The sequence below is a fragment of the Dendrobates tinctorius genome, unplaced genomic scaffold (genome assembly GCF_039654945.1).
Source record: "Dendrobates tinctorius isolate UK_male_01 unplaced genomic scaffold, ASM3965494v1 ptg000009l, whole genome shotgun sequence".
Lineage (NCBI taxonomy): Eukaryota > Metazoa > Chordata > Amphibia > Anura > Dendrobatidae > Dendrobates > Dendrobates tinctorius.
Window position 1 is genome coordinate 24,214,764 of NW_027361677.1, and position 22,163 is coordinate 24,236,926.

General features: G+C 43.7%; 1 protein-coding gene and 1 long non-coding RNA gene across 3 annotated transcripts in view; one reads left to right on the forward strand and one right to left on the reverse strand.

Moving 5' to 3' along the window:
* Positions 1–22,163, reverse strand: part of LOC141097685 (uncharacterized) — a 75,176-nt gene that overhangs the window by 37,179 nt on the left and 15,834 nt on the right. The window lies entirely within an intron of this gene.
* Positions 1,376–21,864, forward strand: LOC141097634 (carbohydrate sulfotransferase 6-like). 2 transcript variants are annotated; one of them, XM_073584970.1, is made up of 2 exons: positions 1,376–1,524; positions 20,381–21,864. In XM_073584970.1, the coding sequence occupies exon 2, from the start codon at positions 20,401–20,403 to the stop codon at positions 21,559–21,561; it is 1,161 nt and encodes a 386-aa protein (XP_073441071.1). In that variant the 5' UTR covers positions 1,376–1,524; positions 20,381–20,400; the 3' UTR covers positions 21,562–21,864. The 2 variants fall into 2 exon arrangements, with proteins under 2 accessions (XP_073441071.1, XP_073441063.1); XM_073584962.1 differs by having other exon boundaries at positions 1,524–1,626.

The following is a 22,163-nucleotide window of genomic DNA, read 5'->3' on the forward strand; positions in this document are numbered from 1 at the left end:
TTCCACGCACTGTCCATTAAGGGCATGTCACACTAAGAGATATCGCTAGCAATATCGCTATAACTAGTGACGTTATAGCGATATTGCTAGCGATATCGCTGTGTCTGATACTTACCTCCGACCCGCTCCCCCGCTGGTTATCGCTGATCGCGCGAGAACGTTCAGGACTGTTTCTCGTCGTCTGCTTCCTGCGGCGCTTCCTGCTGTGAGGACGAGCGACGCGTGGAGCCGGGCGGGAGGACATCAGGATCGCCTGGTGTGACAGGTAAGTAGCGACCCCCGTCCCCAGCGATGTCGCTAGTGAGATCTGCCTGTGTGGCAGCTCACTAGCGACCACTTAGCGATGTACCAGCGATCCTGACCGCGTCATATCGCTGGTCGGGATCGCTGGTACATTGCTAAGTGTGACAGTACCTTTAGAGTAGCTTGAATTCTCAGTAAATTGGTCCCTAACAGGTAACGTTATAACCAATCCACAGGGTATGTGATAACCTACGTATAGGTGCGGGACTTCCTTTAAGCTTTATCACTTGTATGCTTTATTCTTATTCCAGTTCTTCATCCGTCCACCCCATGTTTCCTGGAGTTTTTATCCACACACCCGAATGATTTTACATCATGTCTCCTTGTTCCCCATTATAGTCTGTCCTTATCCCCATCCATCAAAGCAGTGGTTCACCTCCATACCAGAAACCCCACTTTACTATATCCCTGAGCCCCTTCCAAAGTATATATTTTCCTATACCTCTTATTACATCCCTGAGCCCCTTCCCCAGTATATATTCTCCCATACCCCTTATTACATCCCTGAGCCCTTTCCCCGGTATATATTCCCCCATATTACACCCTTGAGCCCCTTCCCCAGTATATATTCCCCTTATTACATCCGTGAGCCCCTTCCCCGGTATATATTCCCCCATACCCCTTATTACACCCCTGAGCCCCTTCCCCAGTATATATTCCCCCATACCCCTTATTACATCCCTGAGCCCCTTCCCCGGTATACATTCCCCCCATTCCCCCTTATTACACCCCTGAGCCCCTTCCCCAGTATATATTCCCCTTATTACATCCGTGAGCCCCTTCCCCAGTATATATTCCCCCATACCCCTTATTACATCCCTGAGCCCCTTCCCCGGTATACATTCCCCCTTATTACACCCCTGAGCCCCTTCCCCAGTATATATTCCCCTTATTACATCCGTGAGCCCCTTCCCCGGTATACATTCCCCCATACCCCTTATTACATCCCTGAGCCCCTTCCCCGGTGTATATACCCCTTAGTGTGTCCCCTGTGCCCCTCTCCCGGCTGCTCTGCCCCCTCCTCTGTTCAGTCACCCTGCTCTTGCGCAATGATCATTGTCTCCTCCAGCTCCAGGTGACGGGGGAGGCAGAGAGACCTGTTATTCCTGCCCAGGACCCCTGTGAGGGGCGGACACTGGCACACTCCCCCGCCCAGCACAGAGGACCCACAGCCACGTCTGAATGAGGCTCATTGTCCTGTGAGGAGGAGGAGGAGAGGAGGTGAGTGTGTGATGGGGGCAGGGTGGTCAGCCTGGAGTGGGGGGCACAGAGCCACAGTCCTCAGCATGTGAGTGGCATCCTGGCATGGGTGCCCAGCTACAGGTATGATGAGCACAGCCCTGTGTGGCTTACCTTCTGCACATCTTACTGCTTAGTGTTAGGATTATTAGTATTATTTCTTTTATTACTGAGATATTTTATCTGCCATTTGTGCTGCAAAATACGAATGCTGATGCTTCAATTTACAGCGAATATATACAGATTATATATATATATATATATATATATATATACATACACACTTGTATATCTATTCTATATATATCTATTAATTTACATATTTTATATCTTCTATATTTTATATATCTATTTATATATAATATATAAAATAGATATAACGTATTATTTATAGACAATTTGTTATTTTATTTACGGTATTATTATTTTTTTTTTTTTGGGGGGGGGGGATATGTGGTTGTATCTGTTTATGGCATTCGGCTATTTTTTGTGATTTTTCTCAGTGTCCGTCTAAGTTGTTTGCAAGTGTTGGAGAACTATAATTCCCTGCATGCCCTGACAATCTCCATGGTTGAGTGTTGTAGCCCTCCCACAGCTGTAGAGCCCTTGGCATCAGAAAATTCATTTAGTATGCGTTGCTTATATAGCGCCATCATATTCCGCTGCGCTGTACAGACATCATCATCGCTGTCCCCATTGGGACTCACAATCTAATTTCCCTATCAGTGTGTCTTTGGAATGTGGAAGGAAACAAGAGGAAACCCACAGGGAGAACATATGAATTCCTGGCAGACATTGTCCTTGATGGGATGTGATCCCAGGACCCCAGCGCTGCACACTCAGTCCCCAGTGGAGCTAACAATCCAACTTCTCCTAGGTAGTGATTGCACACTGAGGGTTGAGGAGCCACATGGTGCCATCTCCAGTAGCAGCGTCCTCTGATCTGTACAGCCCCCCTCATTTCTGGATTTGTGTCTCCTTACACCTGTGTGTAAAGCGTTAGTGTCTCCGTTGCTATGCTGCACATGGAATCATTTATTGGATTTCTTAGATTGCAAGCTCTTGAGGGAACAGATCGGAACTTGCATGCTTGGATCCTAAAGGTACGTTCACACGGAACGGATACGCAGCAGATTTTCAGATGCAGGTTTGCATGTGTAAGAAATATGGTGTGTAGTGGTACCAAGATTGTGGATACCGTTTCTTAAAATCATATCCATACACTGCAAAAAAAAAAGCAAAAATGACGTGAAATTGGCTGCATTTACCTCTGCGGCACTTTTTCTCAGCGCAAAGTCTATTGGAAGCCAGTGTTCACACCATGCAGTAATGTGATTAATTGGCAACATGACTGTTCGCTGCATGATCCCGTGAAGGACAGGACTGATCCATATTTCCATGAATTGAGAATACAATTTTGCAATCTGATCCACTTAAAAATAAGAGATTTTTTATATGTAAGAAAAACCCCAGATCCTTGTCCGGTGCCCGTATAACTTGGCCATAGATCGCCCCCGTGCTCACACTGTACAGTGCCTGGATACAGGTCTTATATGGCTTCACACGATGGCTGCCAGCAGTAAGCTGGTGCAGGGCTGACGTCAGCTCGCCGCTGTTCAGACGAACGTGTCTTATAAAGGAGCCGATGCTTTAAAATAAAACGTCACCATTTGGCACTTTTCTGTTAGAAGGCTCCTCCATTGAAAACTTTTTTCAAAGATATGGGAAAAGTCTACGAGCGATGATGGCACGCGACACATTGTGCAACAGCCACGTTGTCCATGTGATCAATAGCTGGACAGACGGTGAGAACTCATCACTTGTAGGTGACATGTCTCCCGTACAGGGTTCCACGTGACTGCAGAAAATTTTGCATTCTACATGGAGGTCAGCCTGTCATGTCCTGCTCACCAGCACGTGTCCTGACTCTTGGTCATTAGTCTCATGGATTATCGGCTTATAGAGGATGACTGTGGTCACTGCGGCCTCGGCATATACTGTCCTCTGCCACTAAAGGGGGTTTTACACTAAGCGATATCGCTAGCAATATCGCTAAAACGTCACTGGTTTTGTGACGTTATAGCGATATTGCTAGCGATATCGCTATGTGTGATACTTACCAACGACCGGCTCCCCCGCTGTCCATCGCTGATCGCGCGAGATTGTCCGGCTCCATTTCTCGTCGGGCGCTTCCTGCTGGGGCTTCCTGCTGTGACGACGAGCGACGCGTGGAGGCGGGCGGGAGGACGGCAGGATCGCTGTGTGTGAATGGTAAGTATCGTGCGCTGCGTCGCTGCTGCATCGCTGTGAGATCTTTCTGTATGAAAGCTCACTAGCGATCATTTAGCGATGCACCAGCGATCCTGACCGGGTCGGATCGCTGGTCGGATCGCTGGTGCATTGCTAAATGTAAAAGGGCTTTAAGGAGGAGAAGTGTCCATCACAAGACTCTTCTTACCAGAAATATCTCCTAGATCTACCAGATGTCCTAGAATTATCTACTATCTATGTATCCTTCTATTATCTATTATCATATTCCTCACCAATCGTTACACCGACGCCTCTACCTTGTGCCAGTAATTACACTGGCTACCCATCCACTCCAGAATTCAGTATAAACTTATTCCCCTCACCCACAAAGCCCTCCATGGCTCAGCACCACCCTACATCTCCCTTGTTGCAGTATACCACCCTACCCGTGCCCTCCGTTCTGCTGATGACCTGAGGTTAGCATCTTCAATAATCAGAACCTCCCACTCCCGTCTCCAAGACTTTACACGTGCTGCGCCAATTCTTTGGAATGCACTTCCCAGGTCAATACAATTAGTCCCCAATCCCCACAATTTTAAGCGTGCCCTGAAAACGCAATTATTCAGACTGGCCTATCGCCTCAACACATTAACCTAATCTATCCCTGTGTGGCAGAGCCAAAAGTTTTACCATAACCAGGTTCCCTGCATCATGTTCCCACATGCTTTATGCATCCATTAGCCCTCTGTGTCTGTACTGTTACACACTTAACATTATGGCTGGTCCATACAATCAGGGCAACTGTTACCACCCACCTTTCCTGTCTCCCTTTTTTCCTCATAGACAGTAAGCTTGCGAGCAGGGCCCTCATTCCTCTTGGTATCTGATATGATCTATGTGATTATTGTTATGCTGTAATGTCTATTGTCTGTACAAATCCCCTCTGAAATGTAAAGTGCTGCGGATTATGTCGGCGCTATAGAAATAAAATTTATTATTATCTATCACCTATTAGCTATCATTTAGTATCTATTATATATTATCTATCTATTAGTGAGGGTACAATTTGCCAATATGGCAGAGGGGTAGGGCTAAGCTTGGCATGCACATTAGGCTGCTGTCAGTCGGTGGCTATCCCTCCTAGCTCCTCTATATATAGGAATGCTTGGCGGGGTCGAGCACTCCTGTGTTCTCCAAGAGACAGCCGCTGCCAGATGGCTCTGGCCGTGGCTTATCCCCAAAAGAAAAAAAGCATCATCCATTGAAATAGAACAGGCCGCATCCCTATGATGATGATGTCGGGGAGAGTCAGGAGGCCCCGATACCTATTAGATGTTTGGTCGATCCTGCTGAAAATGGCTGACTTATCTATTTTTTCTGGGGGTCTTTATCCTACCTTATAGGCTTTTCTGAAGCTATGAGTTTTCAGGTTGCGCCAGAAGGCTCAGAAGGGCAAGGAGAGTCTGAACTGTTAGGGTAGCGAATTCCACAGTATGGGGGAAGCACGGGAGAAGTTCTGGAGATGGTTGTGTGCCGAGATCTCGTGAGGGCTGGAGATTACAAGTGGGCAGGTAGCTAAAAACAAAATTATAATCTACTTCTTATACGTTTCTCAATTAAAGGGGTTTTCCATTACAACCGCAGTTCCAATTTAATCAATTCAAGACCCCATATAAAATGAAAAATAAGTATTTTCTTGTCTTCAATCCTGGAGAGTGATGCGACTTTGGTCGCAGCCTGCACGTGACACATCAGTAATTTTGGGAGAGCGGTAGTCCACCCTGACGGATCATTGATCAGCTACAGTCAAACAGCGGCCGGATATTGGCTACAGCCAGCCCACGACACAAGTCGCATCACTTTCTTGGAACGGCGGAGCCAACATTTCTGGAACGGCGCTAGTATATACTGTATTTTTTATGGGGTCCTCAAGTGATTAAACTGGGGTTGTCCGGCCGTAGAATGACCCCCTTTAATTTTGAATATGTGTTCTGCGTTTTAGCTGTAACTACTCTGTGTAAAGGTACATTTTTACCGAATTTACCCCTGAATTCAGAGTTAAAGAAGTAAATTTCTCTAGTAAGATAAATTGCAAAGTTGCTTATTTTCGAGTGTACTATAGATTTCTAAAATATTTTAAAACAATGATGGATTGCTCTTAGTGTTTGTGATTTTCAGGCAGTATTAATAGACTATGCCTCGTATGTCTCTTTACATTCCTAAACCCCATATCAACACACACATATGACAATGTACGAAATGATCGTTCAGATGATGTTTAAAGGGATTCTCCACTTTGGACTATGCCTGTTTGTAAAAAGGGTTCATTGTTAAAAAAAAAATAAAAGTTGACCATAAAGTTGACGAGACATCAAGCGATCAATTGTAATCTGTCGAGAAAGTGATCGCTTGATGTCTCGTCAACTTTATGGTCAACTTTTATTTTTTTGTTTAACAATGAACCCTTTTTACAAACAGGCATAGTCCAAAGTGGAGAATCTTATTTTTACATAGACTATTGATTTAGGGGGAAAAAATTAAAACCGCGGTTACTATGATTGACGTAGTGCCCCAAAAAGCATTGATTATATAACCTACATAATCATTTATGGAAAGTAGCTGTTATTTCGTATGTATGTAAGGGCACGAGCCATACACAATAGATACAGATATGGGTAAATAGCAGCTATGTCACCTATTGGGACTAAAGGAAAATGTGAACCTTTATTCCTTGAAAAAGAACTGTAAATAATTCTGATTTATTAAGTAAAAGATTCTGAAAATTAACGGTGAACACTGTAAATAAAAAAAGTTACAATATGCCAAATATTTTTGATTCCGCCATAAACATTGAATGCATGGCGACGCAAATCAATTTTTTTTTAACGTGTAAAAGTAGTAAATAAATTGAAAAATAAATATATTTGGTTTCTGCCTGTTCATGGTGACTCACGGAATAAAGTCGACGTGCTATTTTTACCGCATAGTAAATGCCATAAACAAACGAAACCCCACGAAACAATGGGGGAATTTTTCTTTATTTAATTCCGCTGCATAAAGAATATATTTTTTGTTCGTTTGCTTCCAGTACACTAATAGGCATATAAATTAAATAGGGCTATAAAAATGCAATTAGTAATACTGTTGCGCAGGCTATGTGAATCCATGCTGCCGCCCTTTGCTCCAGGCATTGCCTGGGGACTATAAGGAGTGTCATCCAATGCTATTGGCATGTTTCAGAGATGTGGCAGAATTCCTTTCGGGTCCACCCTTTAACCCCTTCTGATCCAGATTGTTCTTCTTTGCAGCTCTTCTGCACTACTTTGGTGCTTCGTTATGATATACAGTGCCTTGCGAAAGTATTCGGCCCCCTGGAACTTTTCAACCTTTCCCCACATATCATGCTTCAAACATAAAGATACCAAATGTAAATTTTTGGTGAAGAATCAACAACAAGTGGAACACAATTGTGAAGTTGAACAAAATTTATTGGTTATTTTAAATTTTTGTGGTAATTCATAAACTGAAAAGTGGGGCGTGCAATATTATTCGGCCCCTTTACTTTCAGTGCAGCAAACTCACTCCAGAAGTTCATTGTGGATCTCTGAATGATCCAATGTTGTCCTAAATGACTAATGATGATAAATATGATCCACCTGTGTGTAATCAAGACTCTGTATAAATGCACCTGCTCTGTGATAGTCTCAGGGTTCTATTTGAAGCACAGAGAGCATCATGAAGACCAAGGAACACAACAGGCAGGTCCATGATACTGTTGTGGAGAAGTTTAAAGCCGGATTTGGATACAAAATGATTTCCAAAACTTTAAACATCCCAAGGAGCACTGTGCAAGCGATCATATTGAAATGGAAGGAGTATCATACCGCTGCAAATCTACCAAGATCCGGCCGTCCCTCTAAACTTTCATCTCAAACAAGGAGAAGACTGATCAGAGATGCAGCCAAGAGGCCCATGATCACTCTGGATGAACTGCAGAGATCTACAGCTGAGGTGGGACAGTCTGTCCATAGGACAACAATCAGTCGTACACTGCACAAATCTGGCCTTTATTAAACAGTGGCAAGAAGAAAGCTATTTCTCAAAGATATCCATAAAAAGTGTCCTTTAAAGTTTGCAACAAGCCACCTGGGAGACACAAACATGTGGAAGAAGGTGCTCTGGTCAGATGAAACCAAAATCGAACTTTTTGGCAACAATACCAAACAATATGTTTGGCGTAAAGGCAACACAGCTCATCACCCTGAACACACCATCCCCACTGTCAAACATGGTGGTCAAAGCATCATGGTTTGGGCCTGCTTTTCTTCAGCAGGGACAGGGAAGATGGTTAAAATTGATGGGAAGATGGATGTAGCCAAATACAGGACCATTCTTGAAGAAAACCTGTTGGAGTCTGCAAAAGACCTGAGACTGGGATGGAGATTTGTCTTCCAACAAGGCAATGATCCCAAACAAAGCAAAATCTACAATGGAATGGTTCACAAATAAAGGTGTTATGAATGAGTCACTGTAGGAGGCAAAAACAGAAATACTAGCTAAGTCCAGAAAACCAGAGAAGTTGGCAGCTATCGGATTGCAGACCCCTGAACCTATCAACAACAACTAGCAGTAGCCGTGGGGGGTTCCTACGGTGCCCTAGACCCCTTGATCACAGCCGGAGAACTACATAGCCTAAAGACAGAAAGGGAAATCTAAACTGCCCCAGAGCAGACCCCAAAGCAATAGGCAGCCCCCAACATATAATGACGGTGAAGCAAGATGAAAAAACACTCACACAGATAGAAAGATAGGCTGAGCAAAATGATGGGGCCCAAGCTAACTAAATAGGACAGGATAGAAAAGCTGCTGTCTGCAATCTGCCAAAACCCTATCAAAACAAGAGCCAACAGACTGATAGGGATAAAAGCCCTGAAGACGCTAGGCTTCAAAAAGACTATATCAGTACTCAGGTATTTTCTGAAGACAGAGCAAAAAGGAATTCAGCTCACCCCAGCAGGGAATGGCAGAAATCCAGAAAAACAAGGCAAAACAAAAACCAAAACACAAATGCAAAAAGCACAGCAGAAGACTTAGCTTTTGAGGAGCAGGAATCAGACTGGTCTCCTAGAATCCCTCAGAGAGATCACCAGCAAGGCAGAAGGGCGTCGGCTGCCTTATATTCAGTCAGCAATTCCCGTCACCCAGTCATCATCATCCTGCCCAGATGCTTGGTAATCAGCCTCACTACCTTGCTTCACCAGAAGAGGGAGTTCATCAGACCTCAATGGTGAAGGGGAAAATGAACTCACAACATAAAGGTATCCAGGTGTTAGCATGGCCAAGTCAAAGTCCAGACCTGAATCCAATCGAGAATCTGTGGAAAGAGCTGAAAACTGCTGTTCACAAACGATCTCCATCAAACCTCACTGAGCTCGAGCTGTTTGCCAAGGAAGAACGGGCAAGAATTTCAGTCTCTCGATGTACAAAACTGATAGAGACATACCCCAAGCGACATGCAGCTGTAATCGCAACAAAAGGTGGCGCAACAAAGTATTAAAGGGAATCTGTCACCCCATTTTTCGACTATGAGCTGCCGGCACCGACATCAGGGGCTTATATACTGTACAGCATAGATAAGCCCCCAATATAACCTGAAAGAGAAGAAAAAGGAGTTAGGCTATGTGCACACGTATGCAGAAATTTCCTGAGAAAAATCGGACTCCTTCCCAGGAAATCCGCATTTTTTTCATGTTTTTTGAGCTTTTTTGTTGTGGATTTTTCACATTTTTTTTTTACGGAGCATCCTAATACAATGAAATCCACAAATTTTCTGCAAAATGAATGAACATGCTGCGTTTTTTTGCGGAAAAAACGCATCATGGGCACAAAAATTGCGGATTTCATTCTAATTATAGAATGCTTAATGTATGCAGTTTTTAAGCATTTTTGCAGGGGCAAACCGCTAAAAAAACGCGAAAAATCCTGACCGTGTAAACACAGCCTTAGATTATACTCACCGGGGGGTCCAGTCTTGGTCCAATGGGTGTTGCGGTCCGGCGCTCCCCATCTTCTAACGGTGACGTCCTCTTCTTTGCTGCCAGTCGTGGCTCCGGCTCAGTGCTCTGCCCTGTTGAGGGCAGAGCAGAATACTGCAGTGCGCAGGCGCCGGACCTCTCCCGGCGCCTGCAGGACTCTGCTCAACAGGGCAGCGCAGTGCCCCTGCGCCGGAGCCACGACAGGCAGCAAAGAAGAGGACGTCACCGTTAGAAGATAGGAGGCGCTGGACTGGACGGCAACACCCATCAGACCGGACCGAACCCCTGGGTGAGTATAATCTAAAGGGCCTGTCACACTAAGCGATATCGCTAGCAATATCGCTATAACGTCACTGGTTTTTGTGACGTTATAGCGATATTGCTAGCGATATCGCTGTGTCTGATACTTACCTACGACTGCTCCCCCGCTGGTTATCGCTGATCGCGCGAGAACGTCCTGGACCGTTTCTCGTCGTCTGCTTCCTGCTGGGGCTTCCTGCTGTGGAGACGAGCGACGCGTGGACGCGGGAGGGAGGACGTCTTTATCGCCTCGTCTGACAGGTAAGTAGCAACCCCCGACCCCTGCGATGTCGCTGGTGAGATCTGCCTGTGTGGCAGCTCACTAGCGAACACTTAGCGATGCACCAGCGATCCTGACCGCGTCATATCGCTGGTCGGGATCGCTGGTACATCACTAAGGCTACTTTCACACATCCGTTTTTTTAAATCCGGCATGATGCGGCGAAATTTGTGTAAACCGGATCCGGAATTGGATCCGTTTTTTTCACATAGAATGTAATGATCGCCGCATCATGCCGGATGGACATGCGGCGCCTCCGGGTTTTGCCGGATACGGCAAACATGCGCCGTCCGGCGTCTGCAAAAAACCTTGGCTGCAACGTTTTTTTGCAGCGCCGGACCGGCTTTTTCAACTGCGCATGCCCGGGCACTATGAGTTTTAACCCCACAAGTGCCCGGCGCGCATCTCTCTCTCTCTCCCCCTCCCCTTCTCTCTCTCCCTCTCTCTCTCTCCATACGCTCCATACCTTTCTTTGGCTGGCTCTCTCGTCCCCCTCTGTCTCTCTGGCTGCTCTCTCGTCCCCCGCTGTCTCTCTGTCTGCTCTCTCGTCCCCCGCTGTCTCTCTGGCTGCTCTCTCGTCCCCCGCTGTCTCTCTGGCTGCTCTCTCGCCTCCCGATCTCTCTCCGGCTGGCTCTCTCGACCCCCGGTGCTGCGGCTCCTTTAAATGTCCTCCAAGCCGCATCAGGGGCCGCATGTACATCCGGTGTCACCGCTGCAGGCCGGATCCGGCGGCCCGGCTATTCGCCGCAGGCCGCCGGACCCCTGACACCGGATGTCTGAAAGAGGCCTAAGTGTGACAGTACCTTAACTCTTTTTTCTTATCTTTCAGGTTACATCGGGGACTTATCTACGGCATTACAGAATGCTGTAGATAAGCCCCTGATGTCGGTGCCGGCAGCTCATAGTTGAAAAATGGGGTAACAGATTCCCTTTAAGTTATAGGGGCTGAATAATATTGCACGCCCCACTTTTCAGTTTTTGAATTTCCACAAAAATTTAAAATAACCAATAAATTTCGTTCAACTTCACAATTGTGTCCCACTTGTTGTTGATTCTTCACGAAAAATTTACATTTGGTATCTCTATGTTTGAAGCATGATATGTGGGAAAAGGTTGAATAGTTCCAGGGGGCCGAATACTTTCGCAAAGCACTGTACGTATATATAATCCTATAGCCCCCCCCCATTTAAAAACAAAAAAGCATATATACAGTAGTATTCACTTCCCGGAGTGGTGCTGCTCCAGCGATGTTGTTATAACATGCGAGCGCTGCAGCCTATCAGCGTTTGATGGGCTGCAGCCTTTCCAATTCCGAAGGGGACCCCTTTAATATTCAAGTCCCTGGGCATCGGTCATAATCTAGTGAACATAATGTAGCAAGAGAAACACAGCCAAAAGTTTTGATTCTGCCCCTCCACCTGTCCACATACTTCTGCACAATAGATCATTTATGTGGATGGAGCCATTTGTCAGCACAAATGCCAGCGATATTCAGCCCCGTGGCTTTGGGTTACCTCTTTTGTGCTACCAGCCCCCAATTAGTAACCTACACCGCCTGAGTGCCCGCTCTGCTGTCTTGCAACCTATAGTTCAGTCTTTTCATTGAGATCGGACCTTAGAAATGTTATCACCTCATTTCTATGGAGGGTGCTTAGATTTCCGGCTGATTGCCGTGCAACCTTTCCAAAGCCCAAAGAAAAGTATTGTCTTTCCGCAGTGCATACTTGCCCCTGGTAATTTTCTGGTTTGGACGCCATGTCATGTAGGTGACTCCTGCTGTAGACTTATGTAATAACATAGGAGCTGGTTCTGTCTCCAGGGACAGATACTTATCAATCCAATTCCCCAAATTCTAATACTTGGCACAGACTGTCCGCTTCTTCCTATTTTACAATTTCTTGGTGCTTAATCCACCATTATGAAGATGTGCTGTAGTGTGGGACAAGGTAAGGATTTTGTGGCCCCTAACCAGGGAAACATTTTTTAAGTATCTATTTTTATATATTTTTTTTTATATTTTTTATGTATCTATTTCATTATCCTAACCCTAACCCCAGTTGTACATTTTTATATATTTATATATTTTTTATGTGTCTATTTGATCCTAGCCCTGACCTTAGTTGTGCATTGTTACATTTTTATTTTCTTAGCCCTAACCTTAGTTATATATTGTTATACTTTTTTCCTGTTTTTCATCTATGTTTATTTTACCCAAGCCCCAACCTTAGTTCTACATTGTTATATTTTCTTACGTAACTATTTTATTACCTTAGCGGCACCCTAACTCTTGTTAAGGTTGGTAAGAATGTTTACAAATGTAAAATTTATTACACGGCTAATGAGGCTTTTATTTCTTTTACACGGGTCACTGTTTATGTTGGGATGTGCTCTCACTCGGTCGGACTCAGTCTCTCCTTTCAGCTATTTTCATAAACTTTTGCCATTCATTAGATGAACCCATTTATTGTGATTCTCAAAGAAAATGTGCCGTCCGTAAACAAAATATCTATAAAGGAACGTCAGTATAATAGTATATCAAGAAAAAGTATTTACACGCATGCTGACTGCGCATGAGCGAGTTACGTGCCAGGCTCAGTTCATACATCAAGTCCAGATTTTCTATTTTTCTTTTTCTATTCTGGGACATGCACACTGGGGTTCTATGAAAGCCGAGTATAATAATAATAATAAATTTTATTTTTATAGCGCCGACATATTCCGCAGCACTTTACATTTCAGAGGGGATTTGTACAGACAATAGACATTACAGCATAACAATAATCACATACAGTAGATTATAACAAGTACCAAGAGGAAAGAGGGCCCTGCTCGCAAGCTTACAGTCTATGAGGAAAGAGGGAGACACGAAAGGTGGGTGGTAACAGTTGCCCTGATTGTATGGACCAGCCATAATGTTAAGTGTGTAACAGTACAGACACAGAGGGCTAATGGATGCATAAAGCATGTATGGCGCCCTCTATTAAAGGGAATCTGTCAGCAAGTTCTTCCAATGTAATCTGGGAGCAGTATAATGTAGGGGGCTGAGACCGATTCCAGTGATGCATCACTTACTGGGCTGCTTGCTGCAGTTGGGACATAATCCCTTCTTCAGATCTAACAGAGCTCAGAAAGCTGAGCTGTGTAAAACCCCGCCCACAGCTCTGATTGGCAGCTTATCCTGTCAGCAAGCTGCCAATCAGTGGTGGAGGCGGGGTTACACAGACTAGCCTGCATGTGAAACCTAGTCCAGCAGTGATAATCTCCTGCTGATAAAATACCAATTGTATTGAAACTACAGCACACAACCTAATAACTGCTAAATCCCTGGGAATCATATATTATTATTCTCCTCTTAGAATAAATAGCAAAATTTGCTGACAGATTCCTTTTAATATAGAGGATGATATTGATTTCCTTAGCTAAGGTGAGTCATCACTACATTAATTATATGACACCTGTACACTTTACTGATCCAATTAAATATATTTCCATTGTACAGGTATTTATGACGGCATATGAATATTTTTGTAATTATGATGATGTCACTAATTTTTGCTAACGAGCTCAGTTGTGGTTAATGGTCAGTTGCTGCCCCCATGTGATTATATTGGAGAACTACAACTATTAAGCTAAAGCATGAGAAGAATTTCACTCAGTGTGACATTCCTGGTGGTACCCAAGGATTACTCATGCAAAGGTCTGACTTAACATGTCATATTAGGAAATACCTGCAGTAGACAAGCGCAGATAATGCACGCACTCAGAACTGGTTTGTGCATTGTTCTGGGGTCACAGATTAGGATCTCAGTGAATACATAGTTATGCAGCGGTGACAGTAATATTGACATGTTTTGACTCCGCTCTTTGTTCCCAAATGTCAGGCTTTATTAAAAAAAAAAAAGTAAAATTGATTGATTTTTTTCCACTACTTTTTGCACCTAAGTGCATCTTGCCTATTTAACCCCTAAGTGATCAAGCCAAATTTTTTTAAATCTGACCAGTGTCACTTTATGAGGTAATAGCTCTGGAACGCTTCAACGGATCCCACTGATTCTAAAACTGTTTTCTTGTGACATATTGGGCTTCATGATAGTGGTATCATTTCTTCGATATGACTTGCATTTATTTGTGAAAATATTGGAAATTTGGCAAAAATTTTTGAAAATGTTGCCATTTTCAAACTTGTAATTTTTGTACCCTTAAATCAGAGAGTGATTTCACACAAAATAGTTAATAAATAACATTTCTCACATGTCTAATTTACATCGGCACAATTTTTTCAACAGAATTTTTTTTTTTTTTGTTAGGACGTGATAAGGGTTAAAAGTTGACCAGCGATATCTCGTTTTTTTTTTTCAGTAAAATCATTTTTAGGGACCACATCACATTTGAAGTGACTTTGAGTGACCTATAAGACATAAAACACCCAAAAGTGACATCATTCTAAAAACTGCACCCCTCAAGTTGCTCAAAACCACATTCAAGAAGATTAACCCTTCAGGTGCGTCACAGGAATTTTTGGAATGTGGAAAAGAAAAATGAACATTTTGCTTGTTTTTTTTCCACAAAAATTCACTTCAGATGCATTTTTTTTTTTATTTTAACAAGCGTAACAGGAAAAAATGCACCCCAAAATTTGTTGTACAATTTCTCTTGAGTATGCTGATACCCCATATGAGGGAGCTCAGCAGAGATCGGAAGGGAAGGAGCGCCATTTGACTTTTTCAATGCAAAATGTGCTGGAACCATTGGACACCATGTTGCGTTTGGAGAGCCCCTGATGTGCCTAAACAGTGAAACTTCCCCACAAATGACACCATCTTGGAAACTTGACCCCTCAGGGAACTAATGTAGATGTGTGGTGAGCACTTTGAACCCTCAGGTGCTTCACAGAAGTTTCTAATGTTGTGTCGTGAAAATTAAAAAAAAAATAATAAAAAAAAAATAATAGGTTTTTAGCCCCAAATTTAGCATTTTATCTGTTTTGCAATTTCTCCTGCGTATGCCGATACTTCACACGTGAGGAAAAACTACTGTTTGGGCGCACGATATAGATAAATCATAGAAGAAATCATAATTTGTACATCATATGATAGTGCACAATATGTAACACGATGTATATGATATGGGACTTATATAGGGGATAAATGGATAAAATACTAGCAAAACTTAATAAAACTGTCGAAATACCATTAAAAAAAAAAGTATAAGCTTTATTTGAAAACTAAATAAGGCGTACAGGAACAAGGGATCAGACAAGAATGCAGATAGAAACAATGGGGCACATATCCATAGGAACGCATGTGCTGCTCACATATCACAAATATCAGGGTAATTGATGTACCTGAGCAGCACACTAAAGTCCCCAGGTGGACACTCGGCCACCCCATCGCGTATTTGGGCGGAGCCTTCGTCGGTGGAGAGGGGCATACATGGACAGACCGATTGCCACGTATACTGGAAGTGACGCATGCACATACAGCGACGCCGGCATCATGTGCCGAGTGACGTCAGGAGCACCGCGGTCATGTGACCCGACGTCAGTCAGCACATACAGAAGCCGGAGGCCAACAGGCGCCCAGGGATCCTGGCGCGCATGCATGCTAGGCATACAATTAGTACTAGAGGGTGTATAGTACAAATGATGACACTACTCGTTAGACAGGCAGTTGTTCATTTTTTTCATGAAAATGTTGTTTTAGCCCAATATTTGTAATTTTCACAATGGATAATAGGAGAAAACGGACCCCATAATTTGTTTTGCAATTTGTCCCTAACGCGACTATACCCCATATGTGGTCAAACACTCCTGCTTGGGCACATGGCAGGGCTGGAAAAGGAAAAGCGCTATTTGGCTTTTGGAGCACAGATTTTGCGAGAATAATTTACAGGTGACATTTGCGGAGCCCCAAAAATGCCAGTACAGCAGAAAACCCCAAAGTGACCCCATTGTAGAAACTGCACCTCTCAATGAATTCATCTACAGCTGCAGTGACAATTTTAGAACATCCATGTCAGGCTTCTAGCGAATTGTAAATCTGCCAGTCTAGTACCCATACATTGTGTCTCTATAACAGCACCCCCATATATTGTGCCCAGCTTGCGGTTCTGGCGATGCGCACCCATAAATTACGTGCCTTCTCTCCATTACAATGATAACAAACGTGTGGCTGCTTACTGTGGTTTAGGCACGGTGGGGCTCAGAAGGAGGAAGGCATTTGGATTTCAGATAGCAGAATTCACTGGATTTTATTTGGGGGGGGAGCCATGTCGCTTTTCCAGAGTCTTGGTTCTGGCAGTAACATGGGAACCCCCTATAGTTCCAGTAACACATGAAGAACCTGAGTGGGGGCTGGTTTTATGTTTTTATGTGGAATAAATTAGGGTTTTTATTGGTAACATTTTAGGGGACACAATATTTTTCAAGTCGCTTCCAGAATAAGGCTGAATTACATCTTGTGTTCTACGCTGAGCGCTTACGTGGGGGTTTCCATGTAAATCCCACAAAAATGGAATTCAGACAAAACCCTCCCCAATGGAACCACCCACCATAATGAGGCAGATGGAGACCCTCCATGCTCCATTTGGCATCTGCTCCGTCCAGATCTGTGGTCGCCCACACTTGTGCTCTAGAAAGATGCCTAAAATGATGGGATACCACCAGAACACAAACAAGCCCAAAGTGATGCCATGTGCCTCATAAGTGAGTGGTTTAGGGTGGTTTCACATTAGCGCTTTTTAAGCGCACGCACGGCCGGGGGTAGCTCCGCCCCCGAGCCGGCTCTCTGCCCGGCGTGCCCGCCCCTTGCTTGTAGCGCCGCCTCCTAGCGCACAGCGAAAAGTTTGATTTTGGCGCGCACGGCGCACCGTCAAAAGTGCGCAGCGCAGGTCAAAGCGCAACTAGCGCACGGCCTGCGCACGATCTGCGCACCCTATGCTAAAGATAGGGTGCGCCGATCGCAGGCGCTGCTGTGCGCTAGGAGGCAGCGCTACAAGCAAGGGGCGGGCACGCCGGGCAGAGAGCCGGCTCGGGGGCGGAGCTACCCCCGGCCGTGCGTGCACTTAAAAAGCGCTAATGTGAAACCACCCTAAGTCCGGGGTTTTGTCTGAATCGCGGTTTGGGGGAATTTACACAGAAACCCAGAAGTAAGCGCTCAGCGGAGAACACAGGATAAATGTCAGCCGAGCCTTATTCCGATTTTTGGGAGGTAGAATTAACAAAGGCAGCAGTACAAGAATAATTCTTATTTTTTCATTGTGCGGTATATGTGATAAGGCGGATTTAGTCTTCGGATTGGTGCGATCACACAGATACCAGATTTAGGGGTTTTTTTTATGTTTTGCTGCTATTACACAGTAAAAAATTTTTTTTTTCATAAAACGTGTGTGTGTGTGTGTGTGTGTGGGGGGGGGGTGTTGCCATATTCTGAGAGCTATGACTTTTTTTTTGTTATTTGGCGAACAAAACTGTATGAGGGCTTATTTTTGCACGATGAGTTGCTTATTTTTTTGGTACCATTTTGGGGCACATAATATTTTTTGATTGCTTTCTATTTAGATTTTTCAGACACAGAATGAACAAAACCCAGCAATTCAGTTATTGTTTTTATTTTACAATTTTTGCGCCTTTCACCGTGTGGTAAAAGTGATAAGACCGATTTGTTCGTCAGGTCGGTATGATTACAGCAATACCAATTTTTTTTAAGCTTTGCTATTTTTACACATTAAAAACAATATTTTAGCAAAATGAATTTGTTTTTTCATCGCCATATTCTGAGAGCTGTAAATTTTTTACTTTTTTTTCCTCAATGAACCATATTAGGGCTTGGCTTTTTTTTTGCGGGACTTTAATACAATTTTTTTTTTTTTTTTTTTTACAGAGGACTTTTCTATTCACTTTTTTGTGAGTCAATATGATGAAGCGACATTTTTGGGGTGTTTTTTTTATTATTTATTTTACAGCGTTCGCCAAATGGAAGAAATAATGTGTCAGTTTTATAGAGCAGATTTTTCTGGATGTCGCAATAACAATTATGTGTACTTTTGTTTATTTTTGTTTTATCATAAATGCTGCGTTTTGAGTGGCGAAACGGATTTTTGTGATCTGCGTGATTTTTTTTTTTTTTAACTTTTTTTACATATTTTATTTCACTTTTTTTTATTGTGGGTCATGTAAAATTTTTACTTTGATCACTTGTCTCTCATTACACATGACATCAACAAACTGGAGCAAGTTCAGAAACGAGCTCCCAGAATGGTGACCTGTCTGCAAACCCTGTCTTATGAGGAAAGGTTGCAGGATTTGGGAATGTTTAGCTTGCAGAAGAGAAGACTGAGATGAGACTTAATAGCTGTCTACAAATATCTAAAGGGCTGTCACATTGCAGAAGGATCATCTTTATTCTCATCTGCACAAGGAAAGACTAGAAGCAATGGGATGAAACTGAATGGGAGGAGACACAGATTAGATATTAGAAACACTTTTTGACAGTTAGAGCGATCAATGAGTGGAACAGGCTGCCACGAGAGGTGGTGAGTTCTCCTTCAATAGAAGCCTTCAAACAGAGGCTGGACAGACATCTGTCTTGGATGATTTAGCGAATCCTGCTTTGAGCAGGGGGTTGGACCACATGGCCCAGGAGGTCCCTATGATTCTAATTAATGAAATCACACTGCTGTACTCATGACCTGACTCATGTACAACGCTGTATGAGACTGTCAGGCCGGGGTCACACTGGCGAGGAATACGGGAGAGTGAGAGGCGCAAAAAGCACGCATTAGACATGGACCAATGATTCTCTATGGGGTCACTCGCACCAGCCGTATATTTCTCCTCAGTATCCTACGCTCCGTGCCACTCGCAGCATGCTGCGATTGTCAGCGTACTACGGCCGTAATACGCCAATGCAAGTCTATGGGTGCGCAAAAAATACGGATTACACACGGACCACACATGTGACTTGCGAGAAATACGCACCAGGTGTCTTTAGAAACCCTGTCATAGGGCTCCATTATATGTCCATTTTGCAAGCCTGCGAGAAATTCTCGCCATACGGATGCCATACGGATTACATACGGATGCTGACATGCGCAAAATACGCGACCACACCTTGATTACGGATGACATACGGAGCACTATTTAGGGGTGTCATCCGTATTACGCATGTAAAATACGGAGCGTATTTTGCGCAGGTTAGTGTGACTCCAGCCTCAGTGTCTCACTGACTGAGCCTGTGAGACTCAGCTTGTTTCTGGATCTCACAGGCCACAGTACGCTGGGGTCATTAGATGACCTCAGGGTAACATGGTAACCATCGGGACCCCGATTCTGATCGCAGTGGTCCGATGGTTACTAAGGGGGTCTTGTGACCCCCTTGCAACAACTCAAATACCGCTGTCAATCGTGATTGACAGCGCTACTTAAGCGGTTAATAGTCCCAGATTGTACCCAAAACTAACCGGGTCTGATATTGCAGGATGTCAGCTATTATGTACAGCTGACACCCGTGGGAATTGCCACCACTAGTCGGTGCTATACTTATTCCCCATCACCGTTTTAATGCATATCGACGGTCGTTAAGGGGTTACACTTGTATAACAATCTGCTGAGACTGAGCTATAGATGATCCAGTGTGAAATATTTCACCGCTGCCTATTTTCCATCTTGGATGGATTCCATCTTGGTGGATCTCCATGTAAAAGTTTAGGCACACTTTGGATTGGTGGGGGTCCGACACTTACCACCACCTCTGATCAGCTGTTCATTTGAGTACAAGTTGCTCTGCAGCACTCTGAAGTGGACGCTACACATAAAAGGACCTGCACTTTGCATCTCCCTCCGCTGATCGGTGGGCCGTGTGCTGGGTGTCGGAGATGGATCATCAATGTCATGTATCATCGAAAGTGGCAGATTGCTGCGTGCTTCAGACTTCTATAGATGCTAATTAATACATTGTTGTCTTTCTTTCTCCAGTGGTTCAAAGCGTGGACATCATGGTCAAGTTAAGAATTAATGGCTCTGTGGCTACGGGACTTCTGGTGGCACAAACCGTATTTCTGCTCGTATTGTACACAAGACAGAACATTCACTTCTCAGACACAGATGGCAAGGAGAAAGTCCACCTCCTCATCCTTTCCTCCTGGAGGTCGGGGTCTTCATTTGTTGGACAGATGTTCAGTCAGCACCCAGATGTTTTCTACTTGATGGAGCCTGCTTGGCATGTGTGGGTAACCATGTTTCAGAATAGTGCCAAAGTTCTCCACATGGCAGTGAGGGACCTAGTAAGATCTGTACTCCTGTGCGACATGTCTGTTTTTGACTCCTACATGCCAAAAGCGAGGAACGTTTCTTCCCTCTTCCAGTGGGCCGTCAGCAGAGCCTTATGTACGGTCCCGGCTTGCAATTCTTTTCCCCGTGATGAGATCACTGATGAGAACAATTGTAAGACTCTATGTGGAAAATATCCCTTTTACAACGTTGAACAAGCTTGCAACACGTATAGTCATGTGGTTATAAAAGAGGTCCGCTTCTTTAATTTGCAAGTCTTATATCCCCTTCTTACTGACCCATCCCTAAACTTAAAGATTCTTCATTTGGTTCGGGATCCTAGAGCAGTGGCCAAATCCCGGGAGCAGTCAAGAAAATCCTTTCTGAGAGACAATGGGATTGTCCTCAACACCAATGGAACCAAAGTAGATGACTACAAATATGAGGTGATCCAGGAAATCTGTCGAAGTCATGTCCAGATCTACGAAACAGCGGCCTACAAAGCTCCCAGCTTCCTTAAGAACAGATACATGCTGGTGAGGTACGAGGATGTGGTTCAGGACCCTTTACGAGAGATCTCAGAGATGTATAAATTTGCTCAATTGAAACTTACTGACAAGGTAAAGAAGTGGATCTACAACATCACTCATGGCCAAAGTTCTGGAGACAAGAAGGAAGCCTTCACAATCACGTCTCGCAATGCGGTCAACATTTCTCAGGCCTGGAGGAACGTCCTCCCATTCCACAAAGTGAATAAGATACAAGATGTTTGTAAAGGGGCTATGAACATGCTAGGGTACCAACTTGTAGATTCCGAGGAGGAACAGAAGGACTTAAACACGGAACTTGTGCTGCCGAGGAAACAGAGTCACTTCAGCTGGAGATAGTTTCAAGGCGTGGAGACTTTTGCACTTTTAATGTTATTAGTTTATTATTTTTCAATATTTATTAATTTTAACTTTAAGAACTGTGAAAATCAATTTGTTTTTTACTGGTCAATAATGTAGACGGAATAATAAAAAAAAGATCAAACACGAAAGGTAAATGCAGGAACTAAATACTAAACTATTTACAGTGAACTGTATAAAATCTAAAGATGGTTCTAGTTTTATATTTTTGTTGTCAAGGAAAATGTGTATATGTAATAGGTCTAAACACATGAAATAAAATACATCATTGATTTAATGGTTGTTCACATGTGAGGCTGCTAGTTTCTGTGCGCAGTATTAGAATATGGAAATTATGTTTTTAATTCACACATCCTGGCTTTAGGAAGCATTTATTGCAGTGGACACATCACGTTTGGTAGTGGCTTTCATATTCAGACACTATATTAGGCATTAATATCCTTCTACATAGGAGCAGTATTATAGTAGTTATATTCTTGTACATAGGGGGCAGTATTATAGTAGTTACATTCTTGTACATAGAGGGCAGTATTATAGTAGTTATATTCTTGTACATAGGAGCAGTATTATAGTAGTTATAT

Excerpts from the sequence above, each read along its gene's own strand:
- LOC141097634 (XM_073584970.1), top strand. The coding sequence starts at position 20,401 with ATGGTCAAGTTAAGAATTAATGGCTCTGTGGCTACGGGACTTCTGGTG.